The sequence below is a fragment of the Vulpes lagopus genome, chromosome 24 (assembly GCF_018345385.1).
Source record: "Vulpes lagopus strain Blue_001 chromosome 24, ASM1834538v1, whole genome shotgun sequence".
Classification (NCBI taxonomy): Eukaryota; Metazoa; Chordata; class Mammalia; order Carnivora; family Canidae; genus Vulpes; species Vulpes lagopus.
Window position 1 is genome coordinate 40,394,831 of NC_054847.1, and position 25,165 is coordinate 40,419,995.

Genomic DNA, 25,165 nt, shown 5'->3' on the forward strand with positions numbered 1-25,165 from the left:
TTGGCCCACATTTTACTTTTCTAATTTTTTTTTTTTTTTTTTTTTTGAGAGAGAGAGGGAGAGAGAGAATCCCAGGCTCCACATCTAGCATGGAGCCTGACTCAGGGGTCAATCTCCTGACCGAAGATTACCACCTGAGCCAAATCAAAAGCTGGATGCCTAACAGACTGAGCCACCCACGCGCCCCATTCCACATTTTTAGATTTTGGTATCAAATGTCTTCTATGAGTGAAAAATGAGCAACTGCCTTTGTCATTCATTGAAAACAGACATTTGCAATGCCACTGTCTACAACTGGACACGTGTTTTTCACAGGGGACCTTATTCAGTTCTCAAATATTTATTAAGTGTGCCCTCTACATGGGACAATTCCTGGCCAGTATGAGCAAGTAGCAAGGAAGAAGATGGGGCCCTGGCTTTGCAGGAGTTTACAGTCCAGGAGTTCAGCCCTTTGAGGAATTTGAGGTCCAGAGAGAGATCATAACATTAGGTCCACCAGAGTCCATAAAGCAAGAAGTTCAGGAGAGAAAGAAATCATAACCATCTCGGAAAGTATCCATTTGCTTTACTGGAAAAGGTTCTCAGAGGCCAGTTTCTCACCTCCAGCTTCTTTCATTAGTGCTTATTGACCAGTATTGGAAGGACCAGGCTAAGCACAATACGAGAGTGGAAGAGGCCACAAGCTAATTGCAAAGAACAGAACTCAAGAAATATGTGGGTTGCCCCAGGATCCAGCAGCCTGACTGAAAATGAATTAATTTTTATTTCCAATGAATATTAAAACAGGCAACATACGAATATTCTAAAACTGAAGGTCAAGCAATGCAAAGTGTTAGGCGGTGAGCTTTCCTTCCACTCTTAGAGGCAGCCTCTCTTACCTGGTTCTTGAGCTCCTTCACAAGAGAATTCTGTGCATTTATAAAGTTTATAGTGCCTTTAGCTTCTGGCCCCCACAGGGCTGTCAGGAGGCCCATCCCCAAGAGCTGGCCCTGGGGATGGGTCAGGAGAGTGGGCAATGTAGAGTTAAATCAGGAAGCACTGCTCCAGGCCTGGTCAACCGGGCCGGGCCACCTGCTGTATGCTAGAACAAGGCCCTCCACACTCACAGCTCACCTCATAACCTTGCTAGGCACTGCCCATCTTTTAGAGAGGGGGGGGGGGGAAATGTATGTCATGGGCACAGGAAGTGGATGGGGGAGAGATTCTGGAAAATTCCAGGGAGGTTTGAAGCGCTCACAAGGCAGGCTGGCCCAGCAGCTGTTGGGGCGTCTTTGCTGGGGTGCTGGCCTGCTGGGGTGCCGGCCTGCTGGGCCCCGTGGGGGTGGGGCTCGGGGCGGTGCCTCGGTGCCGAGGAGAGGAGCTTGCAAGGGTATCTCCTCCTGAAAGCGCTGTCTCTGCGTCTCGGAGAAGCGCGCAGCTGCTGAATAACCTGCAGGACGGCAAGTGCAGTTGTTTACCACCCCACCCTGAACACAGTCACAAAGTAACGAAGGGTCCTTTGCAGCAAGTCGGGGCTCCCGTGTGGCCACGGCACCTGGTCGCGCCAACCCTCGCCGGGGGGGCCCAGTGACGCGGGCTGCAGCCTTCCAGCCTCAGCTCCCCTCCTTGCCCCCCCCCCCGCTTATTTGGGAGATGAGGGCTCCTTAATTAAATCCCCGGGCTTAGACCGAGCCGTCGCGTTATTCCAACCACATCCATCTTGCAGGCGGCGGCGGCGACGGCAGGCGCGCGGGCCACGCGCGGGGGAGCCTGAGCGGCGGCCGGGGACGCCCCCACCCTGCGCCCCCCCCCGCGCCGCCGCCGCGCAGACCCTCCCGCACCCGCCCTGCCCGGGTCGGCTCTCCGCGGGGCTCCTGCCCCCCGCCCCGCCCCCCGCCCCCCGGCCTCGCGGCGCCCCGGCCCGGCCCCCCTCCCCCGCCACACGCGCCGACACGCGCGCGCGAACACACACTCACACGCACACGCTGGCACGCGGGCGAGCCGCCCGCCGCTCCATGGGCCGGCTCCGCTGCCTCCCCTGATCCCGGCGCAGCCCGGGATGAGACACTGCAAAATGGCCCGGGTCGCCAGTGTGCTGGGGCTGGTCATGCTCAGCGTCGCCCTGCTGATCCTGTCGCTCATCAGCTACGTGTCCCTGAAGAAGGAGAACATCTTCACCACTCCCAAGTACGCCAACCCGGGCGCGCCCCGAATGTACATGTTCCACGCGGGGTTCCGGTGAGTGCGGGCCGGGTCTGAGCGGCCTCGGGTACCTGGTGGGGGAGGGGGAGGGGAGGGGAGCGGGAACCGGGCAGGGGTGTTTCGGCTTCTCCGAGACACTTTGGGCGAGATAACTGCGTGGTCCTTCCACTCCCCTCTCTGATTCTCCCTCCCCCCCCCCGTCCTTTTTTTTTTTTTTTTTTTTTGAACCAAAGCCCCTAAAAGCCGTGGCCCTAATCGATGGGATTGCATTTCTCGCTATTCCTCCTCGGCATCCCTTCCCCCATCTCAAAAATGGGGGGAGGGTTTGAGGAGAACGGTGATGGAGGGAGAGGCAGTGTGTGCGTGTGCGCGTGTGCGCGTGTGCGCGTGTAGGGGGGCGCCGAGCCGGGGAGATGCTCTTGCGTGAGCTGAGCCGGGCGCCTTCCCGGTGCGGCGTCCGCGGGCTCGGCGGCCGGACCCGGCGGCCCAGGGCGGCCTCAATGGCGCAGGCGCTGGACTCCCCTGGCGCGGTCCTCGCTCCTCTCCCCCCACCCACACCCCAGCAAACGCGGCGCGGCCTGTGCCCCTGAAGCCCCCGGGGCATTTCCCCTCCCCCCCTGCGGCCTCCGGGCACCCGCCCCCTCCCCCCTCCCGCTGCCCGCTCCCCTCCCCCACGGCCTTTCCCGGATCCTGCGATCCCTCCGCCCCCTGCGGGAAGCGGGCCTCCTTGGGGCCGCCTGCCCTCGCCCCGGTCCGGGTCACCCCGGCGAGGGGCTGCACCGGGAAGGCGCCAGGTGCAGCCCGGCGCGACCCCTCGAGAGCCCCTGCGCCTTCCTGTGACCCTTAGGAGCTCTCCCGGGGCCCTCCTGCGGGCAGGGGTCGCACACCGCGTGCAACCTGTGGTCCGCGCGGCCCAGGGAAGCCCGATCGCGGCACAGAGCGGAGCAGGCTCGCGGCCCCCGGGGGGGGTCCCCGGGCGGGGACAGGGAGCGAAGTCAGCGGGGCTCGGGAACTAAGAGGTTAAGGCCGGAGCCGCCCCCGGCTCGCCCCGGGTCTCCGGCATCCTCGGCCTCTCTCCGACCCTCGGCCCGTCGGCCCCGGGGGCGGGGGGGGGGGGGGGGGGCGCTGTCCGCGGTGCTGACGCCCGGCCCTCCCGGCGCCGCGGGCCCGGCTCCCGGCCCTGCTCTCCGCAGACGGCCATCTTACGGTCTCTCCCGCACCGGGGGTGGACAATGGAGGCGGATTTCCCTGGGTTGCTCTCTCCCCGCCCCGGGCGTGCGTGGGAGCCAGAGGGGACCGCAGGAGAGCGGCCCGGCCGGGATGCAGCCCGCGCGTGCGCCAGGTGCGCGCCCCCCCCCCCCCCGCCCCAGCCGCCGGGGCTCTAACCGCCCCCTGGCCGCCCCAGCTGAGGCCAGCTCGCCTGTCTGTGTACTCGTGCTCCTCTCCAGGTCACAGTTTGCGCTGAAGTTTCTAGATCCGTCTTTTGTGCCCATTACGAATTCTCTGACCCACGAACTCCAGGAGAAACCTTCTAAGTGGACATTTAATCGGACAGCGTTTTTGCATCAAAGGTAGGATAGGGGGAAAAGATCCGAAAGGTGATTTTGAATTCTGGAGTTCAAAACAAAATAATGCAAAAAAAAAAAAAAGTAAAATCTGCCCCTCATCCCGAGGTGTTATTTGCATTGCCTACCCAGCCTGACTGCACAAAGGCTGATTGGTAACCCCTCTTTATTCATGTAGTGCCCTCTCCTAAAACGAAAACATCAAGAGGACCAATTTGAATGGAAGAGAAAAAGACATTTCCAATATCCTCCCTAACTTGGGCTTAATTGAGCACAATGATTTGCAGTTAACATGCATGGGTAATACTGCCAAAGCCATCTACTAGATACATACATATACACATACATACATACATACATAAAAAGTTATTTGCATAAAGACCACCTAAGGCATTTCATTCTCCCACTAAGAAAAAAATATTTCTTAATGTAATAAAATAGAATTGTCGCACCCTGAAACACGCAGCAGCAAATACCATAATCTGCCCCTGTCAATTACTAGTGAAAAATCTTAGCCTAAATATATGCAGGTATCTAAGTATGGTTTTGTTTTGGTTTTACCTATTTGTTTTCATTAAACCTTTATAGCCCTTAACATATTATAAAAGCTATCCAACATCATTTTTATAGGTTGTCTTATAACAGCCTGTTTGTACATGAGGGAGTTTATGTGTGTGTATGTATGGGGTTTGTGTGTGTGTGTGTGTGTGTGTGAGGTGGGAAAGAATGAGATTTATTCAAATTTTTTATCTTGAGTGATTCTGGTCTCCTCTTAGCAACCCCCAGATAAGTCATTACTCCTTCCTTGTTGGTGGGATTATTATGCTGCTAAATGGAATGTGAGCCATCTAGTGTATTCATTAGGGGTGTGAATACTTATTTTACACGTATTCATTTTACCACTCATTTAGAGGGTTGTGTTTGGTCATAGCATTTCTGGTTTCTGCACTGTTTTTTAAGTTAATGACAGAATTAAATTCACTAGATATGTATGGTGTCATGAAAATGTTGTTTACGTGAAAAGCCGATATAGTCATGTGATTATTATTAAAATTTTTTAAATGCTGCTTAATTAGAAATTTACTCCCTGGCAATAATTAATTCTAAAACCACAGATGTGCCTTTCTTTTAAACTATTCAGTTCCTAGGCCAATATAAGTTCTAGAGACAACACAGAAAACTTTAATGCCAGTATACATAATACCTTCCCCAAAACATATTTCTAACTGAATAAGAATTTTCTTCCCACACTAGGCCATGACCAGTCAGAACAATATTTCCTTCTCAAAACTTCTCTCCTTTCAATCCATCTATTTCACAGGCTCTAATTTTCCCAATATCATTTTAAATTTACCTTTATAACAGGTAAAGAATAGTTTGTAAAGAGCAGTATCAGTAACTTTGGAGGTTTTAGATTAAAGCTTTCAGTTTATGTTGCTTTATACTTTGACAAATGAAGATATTTTTTAAAATAGAGTTCCAGGTAAAGTGATGATATACAAAACATTTAGCTTCAGTCCTTTTATTTTTTAGGCAAAATATAAAGGAAATTCACATTGTGATTTCTTGGAATTAAAGAATTAGAGAATTCCAAGAATTAGAGAATCTAGTAGCAAAGTAACATATTATTGGTCTCTCTTAAATATTTTAAATAGCTGAAACTTTAAGAGGAAATGCTTACTTTTACTTAAAGTTCAACATGAAGGCAACCCGAAATTAGTGCTAAGTATCACCCTTGCCTGGTTTATCCTCTGAATTCTTAGAATATACACACATTTTCAGCGTTTACCATAGCCTCTTTTTCTAAGGATTAGGTTACTCCAGCTAAATTGTGTTTCTATACAATCAAGCAGAAAAATACTCCTGTTTCATTATTCAAAGGACCTTAATGAGATTATCATCTCATTTCTATTAAATATTCAACTACACTCACTGATACTACCATTTCCATATTTTAATAATAGATAGTACTATACTGACTCATATCTGTTTGGCTCTTATTTGGATACCAGCGATATTTGATATTCCTTGAACACTGCAGTCCAATAGCAAGCAAGTAGTCCCTAGTTACAAACTCTAAGTCACCAGTGTTTGTGCATTCATGTGAGCTGTTTGGAGCCTGTGTAAATTGTCTCCCTGTATTTTCTGACATAGTTTGGCCTATGCCTCCTCCTTGATCAAATATACTTTTCACGTGGAATAGAAAACCAAAGAATGGCAGCTAGAACTGTAAGTTACACCACTGATAAGCCTTGAAGGATTACATCCATAACTTGGCTGAGAAATTAGCATGTCTGTGGATTCTGAAGCAGTCTTTTCCCCAACAACCACAATCACTATGAATGTATAATCTTTCTTGGATACGATGTACCTATGATTCTTGTCTGAATGGAATGGCAGCATAAGACATAAGATGGAAATCAGTTCTTTTGAATGGGATGCATTTAATGAATTTCTTTTCATTTTAGGCAAGAAATTCTTCAGCATGTCGATGTAATAAAAAATTTTTCTTTGACCAAGAATAGTGTTCGGATCGGACAACTGATGCACTATGATTATTCCAGCCATAAATATGTTTTCTCTATTAGCAATAACTTCCGATCACTGCTTCCAGATGTATCTCCCATTGTGAATAAGCATTTTAATATCTGTGCTGTGGTTGGAAATAGTGGGATCCTGACAGGGAGCCGGTGTGGACAAGAAATAGATAAGTCAGATTTTGTTTTCCGTTGCAATTTTGCCCCTACGGAGGCTTTCCAAAGAGATGTTGGAAGGAAAACCAACCTTACCACCTTCAACCCCAGCATTCTGGAAAAATATTACAACAATCTTTTGACCATTCAGGACCGTAACAACTTTTTCCTCAGTTTAAAAAAGCTCGATGGGGCCATTCTTTGGATCCCTGCATTTTTCTTCCACACTTCAGCAACTGTTACCAGGACATTAGTTGACTTTTTTGTTGAACACAGAGGTCAGTTAAAGGTCCAATTGGCTTGGCCTGGAAATATAATGCAACATGTCAACAGGTGTGTATATTTTATTGCCTTTAAGTCTTACCCCACCAGATGGCAAATCAATATTGTAATCTCTTGGGGGTGGGAGGTATCTGATTAGTTACTTGTTGTTAGCTTAGCACTTTAGGGCAAACTCTTATGTTTTTGTAATGAAAGAATGAATCATTCTAGGCAAGAAGTTCTATCTTCTACCCCCAGCTGGTAACAAGTGCCAAATGGGGAAATTGGTGTTTCATTGGTCTCCCCTCTCTATTCCCTCCTGTCTCCTATCTTGGTGGTAAGCCTGACAGGCAGTCATGGAAATCATCAAAAATCAAGAATTTTCTTTAAATGGATAGCTAGGCCCCGATAATGCCAATGGCAAAATTAGACAAACCAAGTAGTTTTCTAAAAAATTATGCAATTGACTTAAAATGTCCCTTTTTATTTGATATTTGGGTGTTTTATCGATGTCCAAGACTAGAAAATCATAAATTGTATAATCAGCCTTTATCATTTGGGATTTCAGTGCCAAAACATGTGAAGGGTATCTTATGAGCTTGTTGTTATGCCTTATAATTTGATAGAGAGATTGACCAGAAATTCATTTTTTTTTTTTTTGGTCTATTCTGATGAATCTTAACTCTGACTGTACATTAGAATCACCTGGAGAACTTTTAAAAATACTGTTGCTTGTTTCTACTTCAAGGAATTCTAATGTAAATTTATCTGGAAGGGGGAAGGGGGAAGGCCCACATATCTGTTTTTCTTAATCACTCTCCAGATGATTCTAATGTGTAGTCAGAATTCAGAGCCCCTGTCCAGGGAATTTTATAAAGCAAAATTGATTGTAAGGTTTTTTTCTTTAAATCATCTGAGGAAACTGCCTCAACTCTAATTTCCTGTCTACAAATAGCCTCCGTGTCCTAACATACTGTCCAGATAGTCCTATGAGTTAAAATGAGTTCTGGGAGGACTGGTAACCAGGGATTTCTAAAGATTTTTATCTCCATCCTATAATCCTCTAAAGTCTCCCAAACTTAAGATCTGTTTAGTTGACCTCTCACAGAAGGAGGAATTATCATCTAATAAAGTGGTATATATCTAACAGGTAGGGTTAGGATCATAATATATAGTCTAAACTGGAACTTTGTCTTTGAGAGAAAGAGGGTGCTATTAATAATGACAACAGGATAATAAAATTTGGGACTATCCTAGTTTCCCAAGATGTATCGTCATTTTTTTGAGAGGTAATGTAGCCCAACTCCTAAGTTTAAAGATGAATCAACTGAGGTACAAAGAAAAGGAGCTATTTACCCAATGTCACTGCCCAAAATGGGCAGAAACAGAATTAGAAGCCAGGCCCTCCACTAATCTGTCCTCCTCTGGTCTTTTGACCACATCCTTTTGCTCCCCTCTTGCTTTATTTAAGTTCAGCCATACCAAAAGAATTGTCAGAAGTCATTCTAACTTCCTAGGTAAGAAAAGCCAAGACTAAACTTTTAAATTTCAACTGGAATGGGGAAAGATCTATGTATGAAGCTTTCAAGTAGTAAAGAAGGAACTACACATGCTTAGAAACTTCAGGAAATTGGCCTGTGTGGCCTGTCCTGCCCCCAGCTTTTCAGAAGGACCGTGGAGTTAGCCATAATTCTTCACCGTCACTCGGGCTTGAACCAAATACCTTGCTTCAATGAAAACTCAAAGGAAATACAGTCCATAGAAACTTGATTCATGAACAGTTTAATTTTGCCTGCATAGCTAATGATACACACACACACACACACACACACACACACACACACACACACCAGCACTCTCAAATATGTGGTAGTATAGGTAGGAAGGTTTCAAACTACTGTATAAATATGGAAGGGAAAATAGCCACAATTTAACTTTTTTTTTTAATTCAGAAAGTGTTTAAATATTTTTCTTAGACCCCGGCATGCTTAAGAAGGGCTCTGGAGCTCCTAGCTAGTAAACAAAGAAACAGAGAATATTATTTTTTTTATAAGAAGGTACAGAAAAATAAATCCCCACACTCTCTCCAGACCAAATAAGAAAGATTTAATCTCTAGGGTAAGAGAGTGACACAGGAGGTGCCCTTAGGTTAATGACTATGAGAAACAATAGTCATTCTCATTCCTGGCCTTCTGCGTTGTCACCAGCGAGTCAGAGCCACCACTCCTTAGGACAACCGAGAGGTAGGACTGGCATCAGACATGTACAGCCTGTACAGTCAGTCACACAGAAGCTGTGCTCAGAAGGGTCCAGTACTTGATTTAATGCTCTGCTATCACCCTCTTGAAAATCTCAGTGAATTTTGAAGGAAGGGCCCACATTTTCATTTTATGCTGGGTCTCACAAATTATGTAGCCAGTCCTGCCCAGAGGTGTTCTGTAGTCTAAAAGATAGATTCAAAGCCAGTACTATTAGGGGGAGGGGAGGGGAGGGTGGAAAAGGCAAGTACTATTTCAGTTACATGTACAAATCCATCTCCTGGCCCAGTCATATTGACCTTCTCTGATTGAAACCAGCACTGGCCTCTGAATCCACATGTACTTATTATTCCACAGGTACTGGAAAAACAAACATTTGTCACCCAAACGGCTGAGCACAGGTATTCTTATGTACACCCTTGCATCAGCAATATGTGAAGAGATCCACTTGTATGGATTCTGGCCTTTTGGATTTGACCCCAACACAAGGGAAGATCTTCCATACCATTACTATGACAAAAAAGGAACCAAATTTACCACCAAGTGGCAGGAATCACACCAGCTGCCTGCTGAGTTCCAGCTGCTGTACCGAATGCATGGGGAAGGGCTCACCAAGCTGACTCTGTCACACTGTGCCTAAGACTCTGAACAGAAGTGCCAAATGGCCATTTAAAAAGTGCCCCAAATCAAATGGAATAGTCTTCAGAATAGAACCCTAGAGAATTCCTTATAAAGATTGTCTGCCATTTAAAAGGAAAGATGTCTTCTCTCCCTCTTTTGCACTGCTCTTTTAAGGGTCTTGGCAAGACAAATGAGTTGAAGCCACATGATTTAAACTTGATTGATAAAGGGAATGTTGCATTTGGAACTATGCTGCTAATGAAATGGTTTGAAGTATTTTCGTGTTTGTATTTTGATAATAAACTGCCTCCCTTTTTTATGAGGACTAGAGCTGTAGTTTCTGCAGCTTTGAGATACAGTCCTCATAGTCACAGGCCTCTGGCCAGTTTGGGCAGGATTTCAGTTTTGCCTGGGCGGGATCAGACTCTTTAAAATGGAAACAAAAAAAAAATTATTTGCATATCTCATCTCTCACTCTCTATTTCTGTCATTCTCGGTCTCTTTCCCTACAACCCCTTGCCCCATCACTGTGGAGTTTAATAATTTGCTAGGAATCATATTAAATTAGCTTTGCGTGTATGTGTTGCATTTGTACTTGTTTGATGTGTTCAAGGCTCTGGGTAACTTTGATATTTCATGACAAACTGACCAAATCATGATGGATCACCTTATGATTACTTTTACAAGAAATGCTTCTTAGGAAGTTCTCATTAGTCCATGCAGTCGTTCTATAGCAGAGTGGTCCCTCTGTGGTGAGTGGCATATAATGCAGTGCATCTTTCACTAACACAAAGAAAATTTATGTCATGGGCGGGATTGCATCTCTTGACATGAGTGCCATTATGGCAAATCATTCTATTGCCACATCGGCAAGGGCATTCCAGCCTGAGTTTAGTGCCTCCCACAATCCCAACCCAAGCACTTGGCTGGGAAATCTCTCAGAATATAAACGCAATGAGTCAGCTTAAGAGCCTGGAACATATAGAGGAAAAGGAAGAAGAATGCTTAGAAGTTTTTATGGAATCTCTGTCTAACCTAAAGTATTGTGACTATGGTGCCCGTGCCGAGTCTTTGCAAACCAGGAGGGTTAGAGCAAAGTAGGAGATTCAGAGTTGATCAGGACAGGCCACCATGTGAATAGTGCTGAGGTGAGGTCATCTTCAGTATCATTGTGTCCACCAGCACCGCTCAGAACCATCTGTTCTCTTCAAAACAATTATAGACAGTGGATAGTTCCTTTTCCCACTGAAATCTGTATATCTAAATCTGTGTATCTCTAAAAATTAAGCCTTTCATAAGGAAAAGCCATTGGGTAATAGCAAGATTTGGTACAAAATAACACTTGAAATTTGAACTGTGTAGACCTGCCATGAAGGAATTAGTTGGCCATTCTCTTTTTTTATTATTTCAGCCTTAGAAGTAGAAATCACATCACTCCCATCCCTGGCTTTTCACTGAACAGCACTTTGTTCTTCCAGTTCAGCCCAAAGTCTGGCCAAGTTGATGTTAAATTTTAATAAGAGTTTTTTTTCTTCTTTCCAAATGCCAGTCAAGCACATTTGTAATACATCTGGGTGGGGTAGCTTGTTCTTTTCCAGAAATCTCATCCTAGATTGCTTGTAATGTTACAATGCTGTTTAAAATAATTGCTGTTGTTCAGTCATCAGCTCACTGTCCCTCTTTGGGAAGGTATAATCATGCCGCAAATTAAACCAAATACAATAAGAGAAGACAGAGTTCTGATGCTCATCTGCCTCCTGGTCCTAAAGCGGAGCTGTCCTGTCTTGCTTTCTTTTTTTTTTTTTTCCAGAAAGCTAACTGGAGCAGCTTACATAGATCCAGATGTTAACTAGTGAAAGAAAAACCATACAGGTTCAAATGTGTTACCAATTGTGACACATTTTACAATGCTATATGAATGGCAATCCAAACAGGAAGAGACAGGAATGGATGTTTCAAAAGGGGAAATACTAACAAAGCTCAATACTTGAAATAATTAGAGTATAGATGGAAAAAAAAAAAACTTTAAATTCACTGGTATCATTAGATGGGCATCAAAACCACCCCATGCTTATTCCCTATCACTTTAAAGAAGACAGTGCTCCAGTGTTCATGCTGTGCTCTGTTAGGATCGCTGTGAGATTGATAACTGACAGAAGTGTTTAGTTGGCTCTTCCTAAGCACTTAGTTCATTTGGTTACAGCTAAGTGATATTAATGCCAATGTTACATGGGCCAGATCCTGACTCTGGAGTTTTAATCCCAATGTGCCCATTAGATTTCACTAAATATAAATATGTAGACACGTAGAACCAGGCAGATTAAGAGAGCAAAAGACCAGAATCCCTAAAAACAGTTCATTGTTCTATGTGGACTTTTAAAGTAGACCTCATCATAATGCCATTTGGGTTTTGTTTTGTTTGGTTTGGTTTGGTTTGGTTTTTGTTTTGTTTTGTTTTTTGTTGCTGCTGTTGTTTTGGGGAGGTCTTTTTAAGTTCAGGAAAACATCTCGCATCACTCTTGGTTCCATCTTAACTTCAGAACAAGGGGACTTTTTCCAGCATCATTTCATCTGCTGCCTTCACAAGAACTCAGAATGTTGAGAAAACAGGCTTGTTTCTCAGAACAGAAGGCTTAGAGATCAGTCTTATCCCATTTCCAGGCAGGATTTCCTGGAACTGATCCAAAAAGACCACCCTTCCCTTTTCTTCAAAAATCTCTGAAGAAAACCCCAAGCCCTGCCATAGGGGTTAACCACAGTTCTCACAAATTCTTTCTGCACAGCCTACATCCCTCCTATTGGAAAAATTAGGTGGCGAATGTGGGTAAACCATCTACCCCAGTTTTCAGCATATAGTAAGCACTCGATATATGGCAGCTTTTACTGTTACTTTTGTTAATTGTGCCCTTGACCTATAATAGTTCCAGCACAGAGAAACGCAGCCGCTAGCTGATCATATATAATCTCTTGTTGTTTTTAAAGACTGTTTCAAAGATCAAATCTATATAACCACTGTCACGACCAGAGGGTTGGCGGGTCCCATGAGTCCTGATTAGAAAGGCAGTGGTGTAAGTAACTGGAACTCCCGGGCCTTTGCAGTCAAGAGCAGTGAAACAGGAAGATCCAGAACTATTGAATCCCCGCTCCTGATTCAACTCAGATACAAACCCCTGGTTTTTGCACTGTCCTTGCTTTATTGGTTCCAGGTTAAGTACATCCTTTTGTCAGACCCTCTCCTCTTCTGGGATACTCACACCAGAATCCACCCTCAGATGTTGGGATAAATTTCACCATACAGCCCTCCAAGCCATCTACATATGATACCTACAACAATGACCAATTCAGTTGCAGAGGAGGAAAAAACCCACAAACATTTAGTGACCAGCTTAATGCCAGTCCACCAACCAGCTTTCATGGATTATTCTGGGAATCATGTGCAGATATTTAAAACAGGGGATAGAGAGCTAAAATGAGGTATTAAGAATTCCTCCCAGACCCAGAAATCTTTCCCATACCTGATGATTAAAACATTTATAGTTCCTCTGCTTTTGCTTCTGTGTCTTAAGTGTCCTTGACCATTGTAAAAGTGGTGTATGTTTAGTAGTGGTGTGTGCCTAGCAGTGCTGACTGTGACTGCCGTACCATCTGCCTATGACCTTGATGTCATGCACATGACCATGGGGCTGCCAGCCAGGACGTGCGAGGGGAGAGGGTCTTCCAGCCTCCTTGTGTCCGGGCCTCCAGTTATCCACGAATGTGAGTGCCATGACTAACCTAATATGATGGGGAAGCTAAGGAATGGAAGAGCATTTCTTATGACTTTGGGCTAAGCAGTAGTTATTGGGCACTCTTAAAGAGCAAAGAAAGGTTGACCTGAGGTCAGGGGAAGCAGGGACAGAATTGTAGAACCATAGGATACCAGAAATGGAAGAGCCTTTTAACTTCTATAGTCCTAATCCTTGACGTTACAAATGAGAACTGGAGAAACAGGCTAAATGATTTTCCCAAGATTACATAGATAATCAGTAGGAAAATTTATGACTCTCCATCTCCTCCTTTACCAGCATAAAATGAAGATGGGCCCAAAAAGAAAGTATTTTAGTCCGGGGTCCTCATGGCACAGAAAGTACACTGTAAAGGAGGAAAATTTATTCTCCCCCATCCCCCAAAAAAGTATTTATTTGTCAGTGTAGAACAGTAAGGGAGATGGTGCCTAAGCATACAACGTCCACTGATAATAACCTGTATTCTTCCCTGAAATGAGAGAAAACCCCCTTGGCAAATCATGATTCTGGTAAATCACAATTTAGTTACTGACAGTTCACAGTTGACAGCTAGAATCTCATCTAGTAATTCAATATCCACTTTATAAAACCTGGTTTTAGCAATATATATGCACAATTTAAACGCTGAATCCTGAGAACAGTTATGTACTTCTTTTGAAAATTCGTATTCAGTTTATTTAAACCAAGAAAAGTTCACTTGTTGTTTTGCTCCATGTGTATTATTTTCAGCTGGGGCCTGTTGAGGTAAGGAATAACTTTTGTCAATGCCTTCCACATTGCAAGTAATTTCAACAGCCGACTTTGCATCATTGCATTGGTTTAATATGTTAAGATGCGAATAATGAATAATGTTGAGCTGAGTCTTCTGGTGCAAAATAACAGGCCAAACAATTTTCTATATAAATCTGGATCCTTAAATCCCATTCTTCAAATTGTTTAAATGTGCTAGGCAAAAGTATCTGTGTAGCCTCTCCTTCTCCCAGAATATGCATAACTGTGCTTTTGCTTACAAAGATTGTTGGGACCGTGTGTATGTGGCTAAAACCTCAGATGGAGCATCGCAGGTGCCAGAGAGTTAGAGGCTCTGGGCCACCTGACTGACGTACCTGGGCTCTGTGGCCCAATTAATCAAGGCCACAGGTGAATTGACACCAAGGATCAAAATAACTAAATATGCCTCTCCCACATTCTGATTGCTTTGCCACACAGATTTAACGTTTGAAATGGGAAACATTTTAGAATGTCATTATTGTATTACACAGTATATCCTAAAATTTGTTTTTATTGTGATGACTTATTATTGAAGATACGTGTTTTAACAGATGTTGTTATCCTCAATGAAGCCCATTCTCATGTTGTTAATTACAGTGAAATCACAGTGAAGAGCCTGTCACAGAAAAGCTGACGCCAATCTAAGATTACAATAGGGTTATGGGGTTAGGACCTGGATCATGCTGCTGATCCACCAGCAAACAAAGCTGTATGACATGAGGAGCTCTTTAAAACACAACTCTTGCTCCCCACCCCAGACCTTTGACTCAGAATGTCCTAGGATAAGCTAAGCTTATAAAGATTCCCAGGTAATTCTGAGGTCTCCAGCATTTGAAAACAAATAATATATAGCAAAGTCATATATACCATTTTGAACAAAGTAGCTGAATGCTTATCACTCCTCATGCAATTAGTATCACATCTGTTCCTTGAAGTTATCATAATACATGGCGATATAGACACAGTCTTAGTGATTCAACTATTCAACTGTTTTGGCTGAATTGACCTGTCACTAATTTGTAAGCAAATAGTAACTGGTTAATTTAGTCAGAATGGATTCAAGCTTGAAGACAGTCGGAGTGAGGGACATAGCTTTAATATACTTTACCCCAAGGCCAGCTCTCTATATTTCGCTTTTGATATTTCAAAAGGAGAGGTAGATCTCAGGTCATTCGTCTTTACAAATAGATAGATTGAGAAGCAGGGAAGTTAAATGACTCATTCAGATTCTACTTGGATGTCATTCCCAGAGCCTAAAATATTCCTAAAGGGGTCTGATTTCTTAACCTACAGGCTATGCGCAAAATGCAAAGATCCTCAGGTTAAAATGAAACCAATCAAAAAAGGAAATTCAAGGAGTTAAAATTCTAAGACTGAGTATAAAATTCTAAGACCAACTGAACCAGTTGTCACTGGCTGCCCTGTATCAGCCTCTGTCGAATAAGGTGCCACCATGCTAATGAAGTTTCGGCCAGGTTCCTTTTGATAACTGTGCACATGCCTTTAATCATCAGAGTTACTGAAGGGCTCCTTTGATTTTCTTTCTGTGGGAGTCAGAGACAATTGCGGCTCTTTGGTGTGCTGCTAAATATTTCACAACTGGATCTGGAAAAGGTGGCACCCTGATGTGTAGCTCTTGCCAATTTCCGTGGTATAAATATTCTCAACATAGACGGTTTCAAGCTACTAACTTTATGTCAACCAGCTGAACATGTAACAACATGTTTTCAGGAGCTCCAGCACAGCACCACCTGAACAGCTGCTGAGCCCGAGAGTACCAAACAGGGGAGAGGCTGGCAGTGGCTTTGGAGAAACTCCCAAGTGCCCCCTCCCCACAAGGAGGCATTTCTACTTTGGTTAGATCTACTAATTTTTAGTATATTATTGGGTCCTTGAGGCTAAGGACCCTGAGGTGTTCAAAATATTTCCTAGCCATGTGACTCTTAGGAACTTCTCCACACACCACTCAGTACTTTGGGAGACTACTAGCCATGGTTTTTCTAATCTCTAAGGGCAAGCTTCCAGGTAAACATTCTTTAACTGCCAGTTGAAACCATGTTTAGCTGATCTTTTCTCATATCCTGTAGTCCATGGCCTGTTTCCCCAAATCTCAAATTTTCCCTGTCCACTTGCTTCTCATTCTCCGTCATAGCATCCAGAAATCAGCGCTTGCACAGGAGCAGGAGAAGAACAGACATCCAGTAAGCTTACCTAGCTAGCCCCGCCACACCTGCAGAGGCTCCATGGTTCACATGTCTTTACTTCATTAAGGGACACCTGCTAAGCCTCATGCCCAAGGCTTGAATATGCACCAGGCTAGACTTTTTTTGCCCCCCTAAAAGTTTCTGAAGGGCAATAAATACCACAAATAAGAACACCATTGGGTAAACGTTGTGAGGAAGGCAACATGTGATGCCTTGCCCCTACCTATGCTAGTGTAAGGCTGGACCTTGAAAGAACCTACCATGCAGTCCCCTGGGCATTGAGCAGTTGTGCTCCCACTAGTTGTAAGTGAATGCCCCATTTAACAAGAGTGTTTAGAAACCAAATACTCTGGTGAGCCACAGAACAAGTTTGGTTTGCAAATTAAAGGTTTTTCTGATGGAAATCATTCTTAGGTGGATTTGATTAGATCTTTTGAAAGGCAATACTGGGAAAAAATGTATTTAATTCCTCAAACATAATAAGTGGACATAGGCTTTTATTCTTTATGTAGTAAATCAAAATTAGATCATAACAGGCAAAATCTACTTTACTTGCTGTAGTAAAATATCCTGTAGGGTCTGTAAGGCATTTCTAGAATACAAATGTTTGAAACTCAACTTAAACATTGTCTATCTTATGTTTGAAAGGCCAAGGTATCCCTCTGTTTTCTGTACTTCTTAGTAGTCATTGAAATGAGCTTGCTTCTTTATACTGAATACGCTACATTTTGTTTTAAATGAATCAGGTACATGTTCAGATGCTTTTCTGTATTCACAACAAATTGCATGCAGCCTGGGCACAAAATATACCTTCACCCCCTGGCTTTTTTCTGGACACCAAAGAGATAAGTCCATAGCCACAAGCAGAAAGGATTTGACAGCAGGCCCCATTTTGTCATGAACAAATTCACAGCAAAATCAGCCTTGAGGAACCAGTCACTCCCATAGTATCTTGAGGTAGGGAAGTAGGTTAGAAAAATTGGTAGATAATAGGAGAGAAGTTTGATCAATGTGCAGATGTGGAACAAAGTCACTAAAGTACTTACAAAAAGGAAAGGGAGGTTTTCCTCTGAAATCTGGAATCTAGATCATTTTGCAAGACTTAGAACAATTGGTCTCCACGTCTAAACACTCTTGAACCACATTTCAAAATCCAAATCTAAGCCCTTATTATGCAGAAAAGGAGCCTTCCGGCCAAGAGCCCTGGTAGGACTTTATATTGATGAATTTAGATCCTATCACCAAGCATCAGCAATTAGCACTGAAATTCTCCGAGGACACAGAACAAAATATTGAAACATCACAATGCAGCATCGTTTATTCACATAGGAGAGTCAACTACGAACATAGCAGAACTTCACAGATCTAGACATTATCTCAGGTCTAGATTCCAGATCAACATCTTCAGCATGGAGATGAAACAGGTGAGGTCCACAAAGTAGGAAGTGATTTAGCTGCCCAGCTAGTTAACTGCAGTTAGAGTCTGGGTCTCCTGACCACTGATTCTACTCCAGCACACCAAGCTGCCTCCATTCTTTAGAAGGGAAGCTGACAATCCATTGTAAAGCATAAATCAGAAGTCAAGACAAAAGAATGTTTGTGATATCTTCTCTCACTTGACCTACTTGGTTTCACCACTTCATCTCAGTATCTCTTTAAAGCATGTTATGCCAATGTAGAATGAGGAACAAAAACTTTTTTCAGAGTAAGGATGAAACCAAAAGGTGGGAGAACAGTGAATGTAAGTTATTAAAGAAATGAGCAAGAAGCATGTGTCAGGGAAAATAAATGCTTCTTATATTGTCATAACCATAGAGCCCTCCCCTCACATACTTGATGATGCATTTATTTTGGAAAATGCCATTTTATGCTGAAAGACTGGCATCGAAGACTTCACTCCTTCTCAACTACATCAGAAGCACTCTCGCTCTTTGGGAGAAGCTGCGGCCCTTAGGATCGGACTCCCATCTCCCGTGACAGGTGGCCTCAGCTGCCCTGAGAAACATGGTGCCAGACGGACAGGGCCTTGGAGACCTGAGAGGAGTCAGCATGGCTGGACTGAGGAACATGTAAATATCTTCCGCCTTCTTGGTCAACAAGGATGACCATCTTTCTTTAGTAGAGGTAATCGTGTGTATATTGTGACTGTAGTTTGTGACGAAAACACAATGATTTGCTTCGACGGCTCCCTACTTGTATACCTGTTGAGTGTGAATGTACCTGCCTCACTGCCTCGTGTGCCAAACACAGTACTGAATGCATTGTTTTTAAATAAACTGTTCTACTGTGCATTGGAGAACACTGCTGGTTGTCTCTGTCCTGTCTGGAAGACCCCCACCCCCTCACCACCCACTAACACACTCCATCCAATGCAGAGATTAAGTGCACCCTCTTTTTTTTTTTCTCATTCCCTAGGTTTTGAGGAGATTTAAAAACTTCTTGGAGATTTGTACCACTCCAGGAAGATTGGGCTTGGCTGTTTCAGCCATGAACTAGCAGCAAACAGTAAAAGCACTCCCACACACTATCCTTTATGCAAATCGTGCAACAGGCCTTAAACATTATTAATAATAATACATCTGTCTTGAATGTACAGTCACACACATCATTTTATTTAATCAATAATCAGGTGAGAAAGGGACACTAAGGAACTTGGTCCATGTCGCACAGTCAGTGGTGGAGTTAGAATGAGATTGCAGCCTGACGCTTGGTCCAGGGCTCTTGCCTCTTCACCCCATTTTGGTCTCTCTTCAGGCCACCTTCTCATAGAGCCTTCCCTGAATGCCCCCCATCAGCCTCCATCCCTTTGCATGGTTCTATTTTTCTTCATAGCATTTTCTTTCCTTGTTTCTTAACAATTTTTAAATTTTTTTAAAGATTTTTATTTATTTATTTGAGAGAATGAGCAGGAGGTAGGGGCAGAGGAAGAGGGAGAGAGAGAGAAACCTGACTCCCTGCTTAGCAGGAAGCCCAACATGAAGCTTGACCTCAAGACTCGGAGACCATGACCTGAGCTGAAGGCAGATGCTTAACTGATTTAGCCACCCAGGTACCCCGATTTTATTTATTTTAGAGAGAGAGAGAGAGAGCATGAGCAGTGGGAGGAGCAGAGGGAGAGGGAGAGACTCTCTAGCAGACTGCAGGCTGAGCACAGAGCCTGACAGAGGGCTCCATCCCACAACCCCGAGATCATGACCTGAGCCGAAACCAAGAGTCAGATGCTCAACCCACTGAGCCACATATGGGCCCCAGCATTTTCTTTCCTTGTTTGAAATGACAGTGTTCAATTATTCCATTGTCTGTGTCTCTCACTTACTATAAGCTCTACCTTCTACAAAGTAGGTAACTTTGCTTATCTTAATCACACTGTATCTCCCAGTGCTGAGAACAGTGCTGGGAACTTAGTAAGCTATCAATTGATATTTGTTAGATGGATGGATGAATGGATGGATGGATGGATGGATGGATGGATGGATGGATGGCCAGAGAGTCTATGTGTCACTTCTCTTTATTTCCCTGCTCATCTTTATGCCTACACCACAGACACCAAAAGTCCTCCCTCTGCTGACTGTGCTGCCTCAGATAGCACTGAGAATAATAATAGTTGTTGACTGAGTGAGTGAACTGTCCTAGGAATTGTTTTTCTCAACATCCATTCTCCAACATCAAGCATGTCCCAACATATTCATGCACCAAAGCGTATCCTATTCTTATACTTGGTTGATTATAATTTCAAGCAAAATAAGAACTTATGTAGGGTAAAAATATAATGTTACTGGAGAGAACCTGCCTTCAGGAAACAGGATCACATCTGAAAGGGCCTGCTGCAAAGCTCTTTAGTTCAAACCAAAAGCCCTTACTGGTCACTGTGTACAACACTGGGTAAGATGGGAACGGGATACAGAATGAGCAAAATCACAGTGCCTATCCTGAAGGAACCTACATGTCTTATTGGGGAAACAGTTCAACACATCACAAAGGAACATTTTTTTATCCTGGGCAATGCCAGGGAATGTTGGGGTTCAAGTAAGGGACAGAGAGACGGGGAGAGAGAGAAAAGAATGACCCCATCAGAGTGAACACAATAAAAATTTTAAAGGCCAGATGTAATACTTAAGTCATATGTTTTCTGAAAACTACTAGCAGGCTGATGATTACCCATACCAACAGAGAAATGGTAAGTTCTTCTAAAATAAAGCACTTCACAAACTTTGGCAAAACATGAAATTGACACCAAGTTTATTGCAGGCTCTCTTTGCCTGGGGCCACTTAGTACAAATTACATTTTAAAGGTAGAATTTTTTTCCCTAAGAAAATGCATTGCCACAGCTTGATCAAGACAAAGAGGATTAAGGAAACTGTACTCATAAAAGGACCGATCTGACCCAACACTCCCAAGCCAGTGAAGGAAGTAGGCTTTCTGCATCAGGATAAGCAAGAACATGAGCTCCTTACCCAGCAGCACTTATGCAGAGTCCAAAGGCCTGGGATGGCTGATACCCACCTCAACCACTGACCTACCCTCCATATTGCATGTTCTGTTCTTAGTGACTGAGTTAGCTTGATGAATAGGCTGGTCAGACCAGTGTGTCACACCACTCAGAATATCATAGGTGACCAGGAACTTAGGGATTCAATGAATTCAAAGCTCTCATTCCCAGATGAAGAAACTGAGGCTCAGAGGAGGAAGTTACTTGTCCAAATGTACTCTCCTAGCTAGCAACAATTTAAGTACTTTATCAGTTTTTTTGGGAAAGAAAGTTATTTTTATATCAACCAACATTCTTAACTCTAAATGAAATATTTAAAAGGACATGATCCTCATCTTAAGTTAACCCCTATTTCTTCTTATTATTAAAATATTCTTTGAAAAACCATTAGGAAATAGAGACAAGTGAAAGAGTATTAAAACACCTAAAATTTTAACCTGTTTCACCTGAGTATGTGCTTGTTCTACACCATACATGCTATGTGTTTTCTTTCTCCCCATTTAAAAATATACCAAGAGCATCTTTTCATGCCATTAAATATTCTTTGATAAGCTCACAGTACAGAAGCACTTATTTAATTCATTTTCTATTGTTATTTCAAATTTAAGTTTAGGCTCTTTGCCATTCATTCACTGCTATAAATTGTGCTTTGATGAACATCTTTGTAACAATGTTTGAACATCCATGATTATTTCCCTGAATAATCCCTTGAAGTAAATTTTCAAGAGACATGAGAAAATTCTGCAAGAGGAGTCTTTTCAAAGGCAGTCAAAAATTTTCAGTAGGAGGTCGATGACCAACTTTCTAAATCTTTATTTCCCTAGAAAACTTTATAAGGCTTTAAAAAGGCAAAAAGTTTAGGAGAAAAGTATGTATCATCATTGAGGATGACGTCCTCCACAGAGAGGTAATGTGTTTTTATGTACTATATTAACATAAATTAATAAGCTACTATTGTGTGCTACTTAAATTCAGTTACTGCATCTCTTGTTTAGGAGGCAGGAGAACTTCACACATTTAAAGAGAAAGCCCATCCCATTGCTCCTCATTGCTAATCAAATAAAAAGCACCCAGGACTATCTGGCAAAGACAAACCTTCAATACAATGATAGATAGCTCTTTTCCTTATTCCAAGAGGATGTTTATTGCTTACTCAAGCCTACCAACCTAATAATGCTTCCAATTCACATTAAGTCCGAGAACCCGAAATGAGGACAATGAACTAACAATCTACCTTGAAGCTACACAAATCCTATAGACCAGGTGTTTCTGTTGAACTTTCTTTTTTTTCTTTAATATTTTATTTATTTATTCATGAGACACACACACACACACACACACACACACAGAGGCAGAGACACAGGCACAGGGAGAAACAGGCTCCATGCAGGGAGCCTGACATGGGACTTGAACTCAGGTCTCCAGGATCACGCCCTAGGCCAAAGGTGGCGCTAAACCACTGAGCCACCCGGGCTGCCCTGAACCTTCTTTTAATCAATATTTCCACTTCTATAGGAGATATGTGACTTTAAGCAAATTCAAATATGAATATATAGATATTCAAAGCAGATATATTAAGGGTGGCTGAAGAAATCACTACAGAATTCCCTATTCCCTATCACTGTCCTTCTCTTAAGTAACTCTGCTTTTGCACAAAACATATACTAGTAAATATATTAATCACTATGAGGGGGATCCCTGGGTGGCGCAGCGGTTCGGCGCCTGCCTTTGGCCCAGGGCGCAATCCTGGAGACCCGGGATCGAATCCCACATCGGGCTCCCGGTGCATGGAGCCTGCTTCTCCCTCTCCCTGTGTCTCTGCCTCTCTCTCTCTCTCTGTGACTATCATAAATTTAAAAAAAAAAATCACTATGAGTATTACAGTCTCTGTTACAAACTACTCAATTCTGCTATCGTAACACAAAAGCAGCCAGAAATGATACATAAATCAATGAGTATGGTTGTGTTCCAATAAAACTTTATTTATAAAATAGGCACCAACCAGATTTGGTCCATGGGGCTATAGTTTGCCAAGCCTTCCTTTGAGTAACATGTTCTTTATGCAAAATATTTCATTTGACAGCCTCCATTATATTTGTTTCCTAGGGCTGTCATAATAAATTGCCACAGTCTCGATGGTTTAAAGCAACAGAAAAGTATTCTTTCACAGTTCTTAAGACCAGAAATCTGAAATCAAGGTATGAACAAGGTTGATTCCCTTTTGAAGTTCTGAAGGAGAATCATTTGGTCTCTCCTTGTTGCTGGTGGCTGCAGCCAATCCTGGTGTTCCTCGGCCTGCAGGTGCATAACTCCAATCTGCCTCCTTCTTCACATGGCCTTCTCTGTATGTCTGTATCTGTTCCCCATCTCTCCTGAGGACTCGCCGTTGGGCTCAGGGCCTACCATAATCCGGAGTGATCTCATTTCAAGATCTTTACCTTAATGACATTTGCAAGGACCTGTTTTACAAATAAGGTCACATTCTAGGTGGACACATCTTTTAGAGGCCACAGCTCAACACACTACATCCATTTACAACATAACTCTGACCACCAAGTAGTTCAAGGACCCATAGAGAAGAGGCCATGGAAGACAATGTGGCAATGCAGACTAGGATGTGTGTATGGTGCTATTTTTCCACTTTGAAGGTAACAAATCCATACTGTAAAAGCCTAACAGCATTATTGGGTGGTGGAAGCTATGTTCTCAAATTACATTTATAAAGCTCTCCAGTTCATAGACAGTAAATGGATATTCTTCCAACAACAGATTCAGAAACAAATCAAACATCACCTCCAAAACCAACAGATTCTAAAGATGTTACAAGAACTCATTCCCACACCCAAGAGATGCTCAGTGCCAGGGATACTGATCTAGTGTTAAGTGAGTTTTCTGGCTGGGGTGCATGCAACCACATTGAAAGTAAAAAATGTGTACAGTGAAAATACAAAAGTTGACCAACCTATGACATGAAGTAATAAGTTCAGAAGAAGTGTCTGAAATGTTTCAGTAGACACAGTTGTTCAACACTTGAAGATCAATTTAACTCATTCTCATCTTGCAGTAGATATCATAGATATATAGATATAGAACTAAACAACTTTAGTCACAAACACTAATATGTCTGATTTTGCCTCCAGAAACCTTTGTGACCTAATCAGCAAGCAAAGCCTGTTGGGAACTAAGGTGGAAATTTAGTTGGAGACATTTTTCTCAGAAATGGAAACTATCGTTCACGAAGTACAGAAGATATAAAGGAGAGTGATCGAGTGACTTAAAGGAGAGAAAAGTCAGAGTTAAATAGAAAATCAGAAATTGAACACATAGATTTGTTTTGTCCTTTTGGAAGCATTACATCTTTCAGAATGGAACATTTACAGTACAAGAAAGTTTTCTGCCTTAAAGTATGTCAAGACCAGAATGACTACTTGGAGCCCACATTCTTAAGAGGAAAAATTACATGAATGTGAAGGCTTCTAAAAGAAAATGGCCCAAATGGTTTTTCCTGTAGGAAGCCAAGCATTCCCAGATGGGAGACATCCCCCCCACATACCCCCAAACTTGGATGTCCTAGATCAGGAAATGCTCTACCAGTACCAGGGAACACACAGGGTCAGTCTGTTCTTGCTCTCTGATCCAGCCCTAACTAAGGGAGGGTATTTTCCTTGTAATAGAGCAAACATTAGAGCAGGAAGTAATGATGGAAGAGGTAAGCTCAGTAAGTTCTTGGTATAAAAGGCAGAGGGTTGGGTTGATCTGGATACTCTCTAAAGAAAAGAATCATGAACTACCAACCAGGGACAAGGACCCAGAGAACTTTGTCATTCTCTTTAACCTTTATAATTCCCTACACTCCCTTCACTGCATGCCTAGACTATTTCCCCATTGTGGGTAGAGTTGACTCTCTGGCAGTCCCTTTAAATGGTCTCAACATGCTGCTTCCAGGAAATCCCATCCATTTGCTTTCCTTCTGACCCACACTGACCTTCCTCATACGTTAACTTCCCATAGTCCCCCTCCTACTTACCTCCAGCTTGGTGTCCTCATTCCAACTCCAAGATTTTACCTTCTTTTTGAACCAGGGATTGGCCTTGAGATGCACATACCGTAATAACCTCTGACTTGTGATGGGGCTCCCCAAGTCAGGCATTTATGATATAACTAAGCAAGCCCACAGCACCTCCAAGACCCAGACCATGTATGAAAGAATTATGAAAATCAGCCTAGGTGCTGGGAACTAGCACCTCCTCTGCTGCCAGTTTGGGGGCACAGAGAAGTTCAAAGGATAGTATACGCAGCAGCACTGGGATAAAGAAGGACAAATAGACTTAGTCTC

The 25,165-nt window shown here is 43.2% G+C and overlaps 1 protein-coding gene and 1 long non-coding RNA gene across 3 annotated transcripts in view; one reads left to right on the top strand and one right to left on the bottom strand.

Moving 5' to 3' along the window:
* Positions 1 to 324: 324 nt before the first annotated feature.
* LOC121482142 overlaps positions 325 to 25,165 on the bottom strand; it is a 71,470-nt gene continuing 46,629 nt past the window's right edge. The window contains exons 1-3 of one of the 2 annotated variants that reach the window (XR_005985519.1): positions 3,388 to 3,442; positions 1,956 to 2,134; positions 325 to 1,429 (exon numbers count right to left, since the gene is read on the bottom strand). This is a non-coding gene — a long non-coding RNA (uncharacterized LOC121482142). Of the gene's footprint in view, positions 1,430 to 1,955; positions 2,135 to 3,387; positions 3,443 to 25,165 lie in introns of those variants that run through there. The other variant, XR_005985518.1, reaches the window with a different exon arrangement.
* ST8SIA3 (ST8 alpha-N-acetyl-neuraminide alpha-2,8-sialyltransferase 3) lies at positions 2,039 to 18,628 on the top strand. The gene is made up of 4 exons (XM_041739979.1): positions 2,039 to 2,217; positions 3,630 to 3,752; positions 6,215 to 6,772; positions 9,316 to 18,628. Exons 1-4 carry the CDS (start codon positions 2,039 to 2,041, stop codon positions 9,596 to 9,598), a joined length of 1,143 nt encoding a protein of 380 aa, XP_041595913.1. The 3' UTR covers positions 9,599 to 18,628.